This window comes from Monopterus albus, unplaced genomic scaffold (assembly GCF_001952655.1).
Source record: "Monopterus albus unplaced genomic scaffold, M_albus_1.0 scaffold40.1, whole genome shotgun sequence".
Lineage (NCBI taxonomy): Eukaryota > Metazoa > Chordata > Actinopteri > Synbranchiformes > Synbranchidae > Monopterus > Monopterus albus.
This window is the reverse complement of record NW_018127920.1, coordinates 1870225-1884063: the sequence shown is the minus strand read 5'-3', so window position 1 is coordinate 1884063 and position 13839 is coordinate 1870225. Positions and strand designations below refer to the sequence as shown.

At 39.5% G+C, this 13839-nt stretch overlaps 1 protein-coding gene across 4 annotated transcripts in view; it reads right to left on the bottom strand.

The window, feature by feature from the left end:
- Window positions 1-13839, bottom strand: part of nr6a1a (nuclear receptor subfamily 6, group A, member 1a) — a 101529-nt gene that overhangs the window by 40429 nt on the left and 47261 nt on the right. For all 4 annotated transcript variants that reach the window (XM_020599248.1, XM_020599251.1, XM_020599250.1 and 1 more), the window contains one exon: window positions 881-904. In XM_020599248.1, coding sequence (XP_020454904.1) covers window positions 881-904 — 24 coding nt within the window. The remainder of the gene's footprint in view (window positions 1-880; window positions 905-13839) is intronic.

Sequence of the window (13839 nt, the reverse complement as noted above, 5' to 3'; positions counted from 1 at the left end):
GAATGTGACAAGCCTCCATGTTGTAGCCCATAGCCTTCATCACTGTGTTAATCATACACCGTAATCAGCAAAGGTTCATACTTATCTACCTGCTGTTGGCTTGTGACAATATAAGAGCCTGGGAAATGACCTGGAGTTTACTCATCTGTTTGATAATGTACCTAATCTTTCGGCTCTGGTAGATGCTGAATTTTATTTTACCTTGTGTTTCCTTTTCATAAAACATTTTAACAGCAGAGCCAGAGTTCTTCACAGGTCTAAAACTGAGATCTGAAATGTAATTGTGACACACCCAAAATACACACTATGGCCACTACAAAATGAACTGTGATACTGTTTTGAAATTCACAATATAATAAATTCAGATACTTATGTGAAGTCACTGTTAACAAGCGACTGAAATCTACATTATCGTACTGTACATTAATAAATGCCCTGCATGGCAGAAAAATGAGTCTGTCAACATGGATGAAAATCCACTGAGAAGGTGGGTGAGTCAGCATCTGAACCAAGCTGATGTCACCAAGTGTCAAGAGGACCAGCTAAGCAAATGGCAAAGAAGGGGCACAATCTGCTAAGTCTGTCACTGGGCAGATAATGATGCCAAAGAGTGGAAAGGAGAGCGAACTTTCTATTCTGAGACAAATATGATTCAGGGACCAGCAAGGTTCGTCACCTAGTATTTCTGTGTAATGACAACATAACCTAAAATGGTCATTTAAAACCACTAGTAGTAGCAGAAGTAACAGTATTGTGTGTTGGGTGGTTATTCACAGCGCAGCATTTTAAACAGAGAATTTGAGAACTTAGTTTTTACCTCAGAAAACCATTGAACAGCATTACTGTGGTTCATAAGATCTTATCAGAGAATGCTACTTACCTAGATTACTTTCATTGACTGCATCTGTGAAAATAGAAAAAACTTTTATCAGTATACATAATCAACAGAGGTGGAATGTCAGAACATATTTGAGCACTGAGCCTTCTTCACTGGTAATGTTATGTCTGTGTGCGAAGTCGGGACACTCGGCCTGACATGCTGAGGCATGCACTGCAGGAAGGAGCAGGTATGCGTGAACTCAATGCACTGCTGCAGTAGAGTGCAGACAGATCACTGCCTGCTAGGCGCTTCCACTATAACAGCGTGCATAAATTTATGTACAACATTCTGAATTAACCATTTTCACAAATATCTGATTATTTATTTGAACTGGAAGTCTTATCTGTAAAAGTAGCATGAACACCTTTATTTGGTCAGTGACATTATTGTAGATGGGTCGTCAAGTCAGGTCACAGAAGCTGAACATTTTTATTGAATATTGCTAAGAAACCTTTACCATATGTATGGCTAAAATACTTTTCTGGTGATTTTTCATCCATGTTAAAATTGGTTATGCTTAGTACAAATTTGATAAGACTTCACAATAAGGTTACAATCATATACTTAGAGTAATATAACCAAATAAATAAGTACTATTGCATGACTCATGATGATTTGATGCATGAATTTATGTAAAATCTGTTCTGCTCCTGTTACTCACCACTCACAAAGGATCGAGTCACTGTGTCATTCTGTGATTAGTTCAGACTTAATATATCATCAGTTAAGGAACGTTGATTCATATCCATTCCATACATTTAATCGACGTGCCATCAAATCAGATGCATTCTAGTTTGACAATGGTTCACTTCAGACCTATGTATTTGAATGGGAGAAGAGTATTTATTCTAATGGAAATATAAAATAATGTAGTGTATGTTTGTACAACGGTTAAAAAATATTCAAACCAGGTACCAGGTGCAAATTATTGTTAGCATTTTGTTACTGACCTTCCTATAATGTTTGAAATCAGTTCTTTCTATAAATGTGACATTCATCCATACAGTCATACAGACAACTGGGTCATGCAGCAACAAGCAAAAAGCTTAATCCCTCCATTGGAATGGGTACTGTTCTGCTTATAGAGAGGCTGAAATGAACCTCTGTGTTTCTGGAATACAGCTAATTTGGTAGCACATCAATAAGTGCATGTAGTAGATGTGAATCAGCATTCCTTAACTGATGATCGATTAATCACAGAAAGCCACAGTGACTTGATAGTTTGTTACTAGTGAGTAACAGGAACCCATGATACATCTCATAGTAATTCATGAAATAAATTATCATGAGTCACGCATTAGTTAAACAAGAAGAGGATGCTTCACAAGCTGTTGGAACTCATGGAGAACACCTCACTTCCCTTTCCAGAGACTGCTTCAGCTTCTCTATGACAAAGGACGCTACAGGAAGCCTTTCCTGCTAATAGGAATACACAGTGACTGTCCTCTGTGTCAGGAAAGGGACCTCCTCTGACCACATAGATGTTCTATAGTACATCTGTTCATTATATGATCATTTGTTAATATCCATCGATGCACCCACTTGCACTGATACTGTATACAGTGCAACTTAGTATATTACTATTTAGGCTCTTTTCTAAGTTTTCTATTTTTATGCCTCTGCACCAGCGACAGACAAATGATATTTTGCGGTCTTCACCACATACTGTATGAGTCTGGACAGACATTCATGTAAGCTGCAACTTGCCTGGTTGGCGGAGTCATAAAACTGCAAGGCAGTAATTGCAGTTTTAATTCTGACCTAACTGTATTCCTTACATATCTTGTCTTTTTTGTTACTTTGTAAAGTGGCTGCTGCAACACTGAAATTTCATTTTGGGATTAATAAGGTTTCTATCAACCAGTGGACCGCAGGCACGTGGAATTCAAGTCACAATAAAATAAAAACTAAACTGGTGCACTTAGTATGACGCCATCCATCCAAACCGCCTACTAGCAACTCTGCTACCATCAAGAAATGCAGCACTTCATTCAGCCCAGCCAGAAATTATGTTGCCACAACACAGCTGGCAAAGCATTTTGGTAGTATATGATAGTAAACTCTAGAAGACAAGGTTATCTCAGTCTTCCTCAACTAACAGAGTTTTCCCAAAAAAAGATGATTTCATTGTGCTTTGATTGGTTCCTTGCTGTCAATCTAGAAACATGCCAATAAAATGGAGGTGAACAGAACCTTTACAGGTGTTCACACCATGTAAAATTCAACAGCAATACCTTTTCCACAAACAATCTAGTTATTTTGGATAATTCACATACTATGTTGTCAAATATCTTTGTGATTCTACAGGGTAAGTGAGATTCTTTGGGATGGGATAAACAGGATCTTTAAAATACTTAATTCATGATCCAGTGACCTCAACAAGGACAAGAGGGGGACATAGCAATGGCAGAAGAACTTCTTCTACAATTAAGAAAATGTATTAACTACCCCCGTCCCCCAAAACATCATCACACAATGACTATTATGCCATATTAAAGAACATAACTCATGTCAAATAGAACAACAGGGCAAGTGTGAATATTTAACACTGGTTAATAGATGTCTTAAAAACTGCACGACAGTCTCGGAAAACTTAGCCGATTAATCTGAAGGCTCCACAACCCCCTACCCTCTTCGTCAGCAGCTGAGTGAAATGCTCCTGACATCGTCACATCAAGCACTGAGAGCTAGGCAGCCTTACGAAGCAGAAATGGTGACATCGCCCTATCGACAGCTAGACTAAATAGGCCACAGCTATTTGGTTCTTTAGGATATAAATTAGACTGAATATGTCACCCAGCATCACGTCACGGCACAAGCTGTGGAAATAAGCACCTAAACCATCTCTGCTGGCCTGAGCTACAGTGTCTCTGCCTGCTTGCTTACGCTCGCTGTTCTGTTGTAAGACTTCCAGATACAGAGCTCATGCTAATTTGCACTAGATGAGGAATGAGAAACAGAGGGTGTATTGGTGGGGAATTAATGAATTATGGAGGGATTTAAATAATAAATGGGCCCACTTCAACCAGACGAGTGAGTCTTGAAAGAGGGGGGTAGTCACAGAAGTGGTGAGACACTTTGTAGAAGCCTCAGACTTTTTAAAGAGAACTGGGGCATATGAATAATACCTTTCTGGGTCCATTATCGCTTATCAAGACATCAAATGAATTATTCTGCAGGGGTCCTTGAAATGTGCGCACAGCGCTATAGTTCCACTTGAACAAGAAAACAGAAGGATGGAGCAATGCTTCCATATGCACACATATGGAAGCATTGCTCCATCTAGACATGGAAACACCTGGGAGGAATCAGTTTGCTGTCAGCAGGGAGACATTAAGCCTTCATACATAAAACACTTCATGAAGCTTTTAATGATGCAGACACTGTATTTATGCCATATGACTGAAAAAACTAAACATCATTCTTACATTTATCCTCTGACTTAAACTTTAAGCAAGAGACTGAACAAGACAGTCCAGACACAGATGAAGCATATGGAGAAGAGGGAAAAGGTGGGAGATCAGGAGTGAAAAGTGTCACTTCTCAGATCCACACTTAAAGACAGTAGTCTAAAAATACCCCAAAAGAGCTCGGCAGGAAGGCATCCTCAAAAACCAACTCAATTTTTCACCAGCAGCGTGTGAGAAACAGTATGTGACTGAAGAGCCAGTCGCTGTATTACTGACAGGCGACTCTGTTGTCTGAGGGCAGATCAACACACAGAGTCACCTCATCCGGTTATTCTGATGAAGGCCAGTGCCGAGTGCCAGCTGCAACACACACACACAATGAAGAGTTGTCCTGTGACCAGATAACCAAGGCAATACATTATATGGAACTAAGGCCTCTTTGGCCCCGCTCACTCTTCTGTTGATTTTCCATGCTGAAATACAGAATTGTCGTTTTTCTTTACCTCAATACTTGAATAAATACACTACAGCATCCCAACCAGAGTCATACCTGTAAGGCAGACTCCAACATCTACCTATTATAGTCTGAAGGACAGCTGGATTTCCAGAAAGCAACAATGCACAACTTTCTTCTTGCTTGTTAATGTTACTGTGCATCTAGAAACTGCTTGTCATCCTTGTACACAAAAAGCATATAATGGCTGTAAAATAAACATACAGGAGCTACTGGCAGGCACTGTGGCTCAGAGCAGAAGCTGCTGCTGGAGTGCTAAAGATGCACGCTCACTACTGGCTGCTATACTGGCCCAGAAAGGACAAGAATGACATGCAGGTCACGTTGACAGTCCTTGAAACACAAAATTACACATCTGAGTCTCACAGTCGGGGAAGCTAAAAGTAGCTTTGCAAGCAACCAATTACTTCACCCTGGAAGAAGTTGACCTATTCTAGGGAGAAATCTAGTTAATGTAGTAAACAAAAACTACTTAGAAAAAGTAGTTAAACTACTTTGAATTAAAAAAAAAAAGACTTAAACTTGTCCTAAATAAAACAATCCCATTTGGACTTTTCACAAGGACAGCATTTCAAGGAATGTTATATATTTGTTGTAAACAAATCTGGATTTTGCATTATCTGAGGACAATTAAAACTGTAAATAAAATGTTTAACTTGAATCTTTTAAGACCATGTGACTGACTCAAGCACTGGTCTATAAACAGTCTACAGCTTCCAGCTTTTTAGACAACATGAACGGCTTGAACACTGGTTTAAATAATGGGCCTATCTTTTTACTTGTCATAGCAGAATCTCTTATTTATATGACACATGAGCAGTCTCTTAAAGTTCTTATCCAAAAGGCTTTTTTTTTTTTTTTTTTTTTTATTTTCCGACAGCAGTCAACAAAATAAAAATGTCAAAAACGTAATTTAACTACTTGGATCACTATGTAAATATAGTGTAAATGTAGTTGAACTACCAGAAAGCTACTGTAAAAGGTATTTCAACTATTTATTTACATGCAGTTCACTACTTCCCAGCACAGAAGAGGAGTTGGTTTGCCTTGACTGTCACATCTCTCCAGCTTCAACAATGAGGAGAGTTGCTAGCCGTGTGCTCCAATGATGAAACACCAACTAATATAAGCTTTATATACTGTAGTTAATTGCATGCTATATATAGTACATGGCACAGACTGCTGATTTAGTTAATGGTATGTTATTGTTATACAGTATAAAACACCAATGGGAATATGAGGGCCTTTTACTAACAAGTGTGCTTATCTGCTAAAATTATAACTGACAATATATGTGGCTGTTAATATCAAGTCATTGTGTGAATAATAATAGTTGTTCCTGCCTAACTGCACAATAGTAGCTGTGTCAAAATAAAATCCAAGTGGTTATAATTTCAAAGGAAATATAGATCACATGAAAATGTAGAAGAGCTACATTGGCCCGCAGCGTAAAACATCATAGCGTCAAAATAACAGCTGTTAAACTGTGACATGGCGACGTTTTTGTATTGCAGCCCCTGTGTCCTTCTTTGCATCCTTCTTCTTAGTGTTTTATGGTGGTTGGCAAACAAAGACATGGAGCATTACAAAAGACAAAGAACAGAGACCATGCACATCCAAAAAAAAAAAAAAACCTTATAGAACATTAAAAGTATTAGGGAGGTGATGGCTGGGTCCAACAAACACATGAGTGTCATGCAGACAGGAGGTGAACCCCAATATCCATATTTTATCATTCCTCTGTTCTCAATCTTCGCTCGACTCAGAAGTCATTCTGGTCCGCCATGATGAAGGACATCCCAAAGAGGAGCGAGGGCCAATGAGTGATGAGACTGCCTAGAGGAGCTACACTTTAATAGTCACACCTATGGACTCTATATTTTTGTCCTTGCCGGTTACATACATGAGAGGGTCAGAATGTTAGGAATCCCTCTAAATATAATGTGGTACCTTTAACTATTATAACTTTATCCATTTGGCCATGGTCGCCTCCCCTTGTTGGTGTCATAGTAATAATAAAACAAGTAGACTAACTCTGTGGAAAACTGGCTTGTGTACTGTTGTATCCTATTGAATGCTGAGTTTTAATTAAATCATTATATGAAATATGTTGTTTGTAGTAAGCAACAATTAATATGCTATTACCAAGAGCAGCCTAGTGTCGTCTGATTATTGTTACCAATACAATTCCCAAAAAATATCCAGATATTTTTTTTGTCAGTATCACACACCCCTACATTCACTGACACAAACACTCGTCTCATAAAAACCAGTAGGAAATTGTGCTAAATGTGAACCTGCTCAGGAAATCAGCAGAGATCTACATCAACTGTGCTGCCTCTGCTCAGTAATCCTGACAGAAAGGAGGGTTCTGGTTTACACACATTTACTTCAACAACAGCAACATTACTTAAGTGCATTTAAAAACAGTGACAGTGTCTATAGCTTTTTTCTGCAGTACTACATGCAGAGCAAACTGAAGAGCTAACCTACAGACTTACATCTACTAGGTGCTCCACACAGCAGAGAACTTAGTATAAAAATCTAAGAAAAAGCAAAAATCAAGATCATTACTATTTGATTTACTCAGCATTTTAGCGAGAAGGAGTGGACCAACACTAGAAGCAGTATGTGCCCCAGCATGTTGAGACACCTCCAGCAGCTCTGCACTGTTTGTGTTTGGTCTGAGGCTGCAACAGGATCTGGGGCCCAGGCCAAGGATGTCACTCCTCAGCTTAATCCCCTGGGATGTCCTCCCGCTCTGTAGGCCTCCTGAGGAACCCTGAGAGGGGAGCATTGGATGTGGTGGGGTCACTTCAGTGACACTCTTTTTCACCCTCACATTACCCCCTGCGACCCCATCCAGACAACCTAACCCCTGAGAAGCTGCAGCTCTCAAAGTGAAGGTCAAAGGCTGAGGAGGACGCATTGAGCTGGCCTGATCAAGGTCCAACAGCACCTCCATGTCTGTCCTGGAAATCTGAACCCTTTGAATTTTGTTTTCACCACAATTCTCTGAAAAATCCTGTTTTAACAATGCACATAGCTTTCCCTTTCATTACAAACCAGCATTCTGTATTACATGAATTAATTTTATTAATCTCTATAAATAAGAACTTATATAAGAGAAAGCACTTAATCTAAACCAGCATTATTTCAGAGTTGACTGGGAGAAAAAATATGAAAAAAATAAATGGGTGTCCCCATTCATGTGCCCATACGTAATCATTTTACAATCCATATTCAACATATTTTGATATATTTATCTAAATCATCCAATGCAACTTATTTTAGTCTGTGGTTTTTCCACAATACAGTTGTGAGTGACAGTTCTGAAATGAGGGGAAATATTTTTCATTTAGCAGGGGTTTGTGAGTGTTTCATCTTATTGCTCAAATGATGGCTTTTAATGCCGCAGCATTCATAACCCATGCCTCTTATCATAGCTTGCTCTAGCACTTGATGGAATTTGCCATCGCAGTGGTTGGAAAATACACTTCAAAGGGAAGACGCATCTAATCTCCTCCACTCTGCACATAGCAAATTTGCTGTGATAATAAGATCCTGCCTTCCCAAGCGTTCTTAGGGATCTCAACCAAGGATGAGAATTTCATCGCTCTCTCTCACACGCTCTTTGTTTCTCTCTATCTTGCTCTTTCCCCAGTGTGAAATCACAGGGGTGGGGGGTGGGGGGTGTTGTGCTGCAGTTGGAGAGAATCTCTGCAATAGCAAAACTGCATATCTGGGGAACCCATCCCATCCTTATGTAAAAGCCCTATTTTTCTGTTTTATTCTACACACACATGCAACTTGAGAGAGGCACAACTGACAGCACAGCACAGTGACCTAGTTTCCATGTGGCCCAGAAAGATCTAACATGACTACTTCAGATCTGCTAGGGGCACAAAAAAATGGTTCAGTGCATTCAGTCAGTCCAGTACACATCGGCAAGCAGTCAACCTAACTATTCTTGCTGCATTAACTACATCTTGCAATGCAAAGAAGTACTGCGGAGATCCACAAACAGCACGGCATCCTCACCAAAGTAATAAGACAAGTGCAACTGCAAATATGGGAAAGTAGACAGGAAGCCCTGCAGTTAAAGTTGTGTGATGTGTTTAGTCTGGTGGAGGGCAGGTTGAGGACAGGCTTGTCATCGTAGGCACAGCTGCAGGACATGCTGCAACAACACTCCCTCTGACACCCTCTACCCGACTTCCAGCGCCCTACATACACCACTCCACCCCCTCCAGGTTATCTGTACACATGGAGAAGGTTATAGATGGAGATGCTATCACAAGGAGCACATTAACACAACAAAGAGGTGTTTTAGAAACAGGCCTGGCAGCATAATTAGCTGAATCCTTACCGAGATGCCGCATTCGATACAGAACAACATCCTAATGTGAAGACAGTGCTGGCTGTTGAGGGAGGAGATGTAATTCGAGCCACAGCCATAAAAAATGAATTAATAAATAAATCACTGTGAAATTGTGCCTTTCATCAACAAACTCATAAGCCGCATGCTAAAACTTTGATTCCTTAAAGGAACAGTTCAACATTTTGGGAAATGGCTTGCTTCTAAAGCAAAATAAGGAGAGCAGATCAGTACTGGCCCAGGATGTATTTCAGCTAGCTCTGCAGGAAAACTGGAAGCTGGTGTGGATTGCAAGCCTGGTAGCCATTCAAAATTTAAAAAAAAATGCACCTAGCTTCCAACTGCAAAGATTTGACAAAGCCAATGTGAAACAACATATTCAGTGAAGGGAATATAGGAGCCGGTATCTAACTAGATTATTACTTCTTTTTTCTGCATTATCTATCACCATTTTAGCTACAAGCAAGTTTTTGGGCAGCTAAATATTATATGGCAAGTGACATCACAAAAAATTAATATTCAAAATACAGTTGTGAATCTTTCAAGGTGAGTGGCCTTGTCTTTAATTTGTAAAATGCTAATATATTTCATCCAAAACAAAAAGTGTCCCTTTACCAAAAAAAAAAAAAAAAAACTTGTTCTCCCAAATGAATTGTGTGCAGGCTCAAGCCATGTATTCAGTTACTTTTCACTTATCCCACAATTTAAAAAAGTTGGCAAGATGCATATAATTAAGACAATTATAAAGTTGTTGAAAGTGCATTTTTGTGGTATTTTATCATGTTACTTTTTGCATGTAATTAGGCTAGACTAGCCGTTTTCACCTGCGCATCCTGAACCAAACCATTTCTGTACTGGATGGGTACAGATCAATAAATCAACTTGAAATCTGACTCAGTGAAGGACTGACTGCTTATTTAAACATTTCTTAGCAGCAATGAAAGCATTATAATTTAATATTTTCCTCTGTGAAGAAACCATCTCCCTAAAAACTTCAACAAATGAAAGTAGTTAGCTCTACAAGACACTGGGGGAACAAGTTGATGGACAGCCCCTCATATCCCCAAAGTAAAAGACCTATTCTAGAGAAAAAAAAAAAGTTGACATTCTAAAACAAGCATTCAGTTAACAGCTTTTTGTAAGACAAAACAATGATGGAAACAGTCCAGAATATGTATATGTAAATTCAGCTGGAGGCTGACTTGAACAATTCTGAAGTAGCGCTTTAATCTAATCGAAGCTGTCACCAAATATTTCTCTATTTCTCTACTTCCACGATAGTGATACATCTGCCTCATATAGTCCTATGAGCATTATGTTTGACAGCATGTGCTCTTGTGATTCTCTGTACAAATACAGTTTAGTTCAGACATAACAGAAAACCGGGTCCTTACTGCAGCTTTGCTGACCATGGTGAGAACAGATCTTTACGGGTAGAGACATAAAGAGTGAACAAGGGAAGTGGATAGGGTGGAGGAGCTCCGCCATCCTGACATCCACTGAGGTACCTACTTTAATGCCACCTGAGTCTAAGTGGAAGGCAATCAGTGGTGGAGCAGTATTTTGTTAGGACCAAACAAAAGGCTTGTGTGGCAGAGAGTTGCCAAGCATTGAGCGCTGCATGTTATCCAGGTCACAGTGATCTAATCAGGTGTGAATGAAAGCGCTTGGCAGTGCTCCAGGCCTCGCAATGCTGTCATCATGTAAAGGGAAGGAAGACACACACATATTTCTGTCTTACTGGACTTGTGATGACACATCAAGCAAAAAAAAACAAAAATAATTTTATAACATTATAGTACATCACGGTTTTAATAGTTTGGGTCACTGGCACTAGTGTCATGCTAATACTAAGACTGCTGAGCTTGGGTGACAGATTTATGTTTTGGAAAAGCTTCATTTTTATGAAATTTGATGCAAAACATTTTCTATCACAAACTTAGAAATCCAATTAATAAACTATGTAGAATCTATAAATAAGGCATTTAAACCAATTTTTATTTCAAAACTTTTAGTGCAGAACACAAGATGTCTCCATCATCACTGAAAACTCCTTCAATGTACGAGCAATAAACACTGATGTATTATGGGGAGCTGGATACCGGATAACAATACAACACCCAGTTCAATTCTATTTAAAGAGCCCATAGCATGCTCTTCTGTCTTCTGACTTACCTACAATGTTACAATGATGCATTATCATTTTAAACATGACTGAAACTTCAAAAAACATGGTGTACCAATGATGTTGCACTTCTATGCAGAAGCAACTCGGTTTATACAAGTCTTGCAAAACTCACATTTGCAAGACATATTTTTCCACCTCTGTAAAGAATTACGTGATAGTTTAAGGATTTCCTTCAATGGTCATTATCTCCAGACAGCTGTGCGTTCATGTGAGTTTACCTGACATCCACCGACGACACTGTAAAAGCAGAATTTTTTTGACTGCACGTGGTTTTGTGAATATACAGTATTTTCCCTCCTTCTGCTGGTGCACTGTGACCAGGGGATGTGGAGAAAAATACAGGGCCTGAGGCTACTGCATGTCTGGGAATGTTCCTGTACAGGGACTCGCGGTTTTACCTGACTGGGTCTAACCTACAAGCATCCAGCCTGTGAAGCCCCCACAGTGGTGCATGATCAGCTCATTAATGCTGGATTCCCCCAGAGCACAGTACCAGCTTGTTTTGACTGCTTGAGGCCAGTGTGTCTGCCGCATGTGATGTGTTGCTGGTTAATGAGTGGATTAATAACCCATGATGTTATTGTTGGATACCTGTTGGAATTAATTTCACTACTTTGGGACTATATGTGGTCATGTAGGGGAAGACGCAGCAACCGCCAGTTGGATTTACTGACCTTGGAGTTACGTATGTGAAAGGGAGTGATGTTTCCACTACTCGGTGGGACTTAATGGTAAGTTGAAAAAAGAAAGAAAAAGAAAAACATGTTACATGTCTGTTAATGCCTTGTTTGCAAGGTTAGAAAGAATTGTTGTAAGGCTGGAGAAGTTACTATGTCTGCATTATGCCAGTTAAAATATGGGGTTTCTCAACTACCTGCTTTGTTTAGAGTGTTACACATCTCTTTTCATTGGTACATATACCATTGTTTACCTATCTGTGGAGGAGACATTCAAATTAAGCAATGCTGTTGTGGTTTGTCGTGCTGTTCACTTTCATGTTCTGGCTCGAATATGTCAGGTAGGATTTTAGTTATTTATATTGTTGAAAACGTAGCTTATTTGTTTCTGCCCTGTTGTAGCTTCCTGACCGCCAGTAGGATTGTTCATGAACTATCCTTTCGTCTTCAGGAGGCTCTCTGGTTTTATCATTCTGAAATAATTACAGACTATTTGGAGTTATGATGGGTGCCAAGCTAATCTAAAGGTACCCAATATTAAACATTAAATGGCTGGAAATGAGCATCCCACAGGCTCTTTGGCCCCGATACTTATAGTTACCTACAGTTAATGTGGCTGGAAACAGCCATGCCATTGCCACTTTAAGTTGCTCAGTGATGCATCCACTGAAGAAGAAAAAAAAACTAATTTCTTCCGGTTTTGGGTAATAAAAATTACCCAGATGTTCAGAGTGCTTAGGTAATTTTGGGCCTATAGAGCACACACCCTAGCACTGAATTAGCTGACTTCTGGTTGGCTCCCCACACAGAAAAATGGGATAAAATAAAAATATCCTGTGGTTCTTTGAGACTTTCCAAATGATGCTGGACCAAAATGGATCAAAACTCATAATAAAGACAACTAATTTGTGGGTTTGACATGCTTAAAAAAAGATTCACCATTTATCAGCCACTCATTTTACAACAATTGCCTATAGTAAAAACCTTTTTAGGCCAGTTTGTGTCACGTGACGAATGCTAAAGTTGTAGTAATGTGGTTTGGCCACTGAACCAAAACTGCCTTAGAGTTCAGCGAGTGTGTTAGAAGCTAATCATTGTTCAGTATATAGCTAACGGTGATGTCTCAAAATCCTGCTGATACATACACATCTTAAACTGAGATTTAATGTGAGCACACAAAGTAAGAAGTAAGTATATATACAAAATTAAAGCAGCAACAAAAAGTTTTCCTGAGTTATTAACCTGATGATTATTTTTCTGATTAATCTTTTGGTAGTGAATAGTGGGGGTGGCATAGTGGAGCAGTGTTTGGCACTGTTGCCTCACAGCAAGAATGTTCCGGGCTCAAGCACCGGGCTGACCCGGTGCCTTTCTGTGCCAGCGTGGGTTTTCTCCGTGTACTCCAGCTTCCTCCCACAGCCCAGAGACATGAGGCTTAGGTTGATTGGTGACTCTAAATTGGCCATAGGAGTGAGTTTGTCTACATGTCAGCCCTGTGATAGAGTGGTGACCTCTCTAGGGTGTGCCTCGCCCCTCGCCCAATGTCAGCTGGGATTGGCTCCAGCCCCCCGCAACCCCTACTCAGGATAAGTGGTGTAGATAATGAAAGGATGGATAGTGGAACCCAATACAAAAATGTCCCAAATCCAGAGATACATTTTACAAAGACATTAAACAGCTGAAGTCAGTATATTATTATTATTTACATTACTTAAAAAACAAAATCAATCAATGCTATTCAGTAATCAAATGGGTCAACTGACAGAAAATTAAACAAAATTATTGTTTTTTC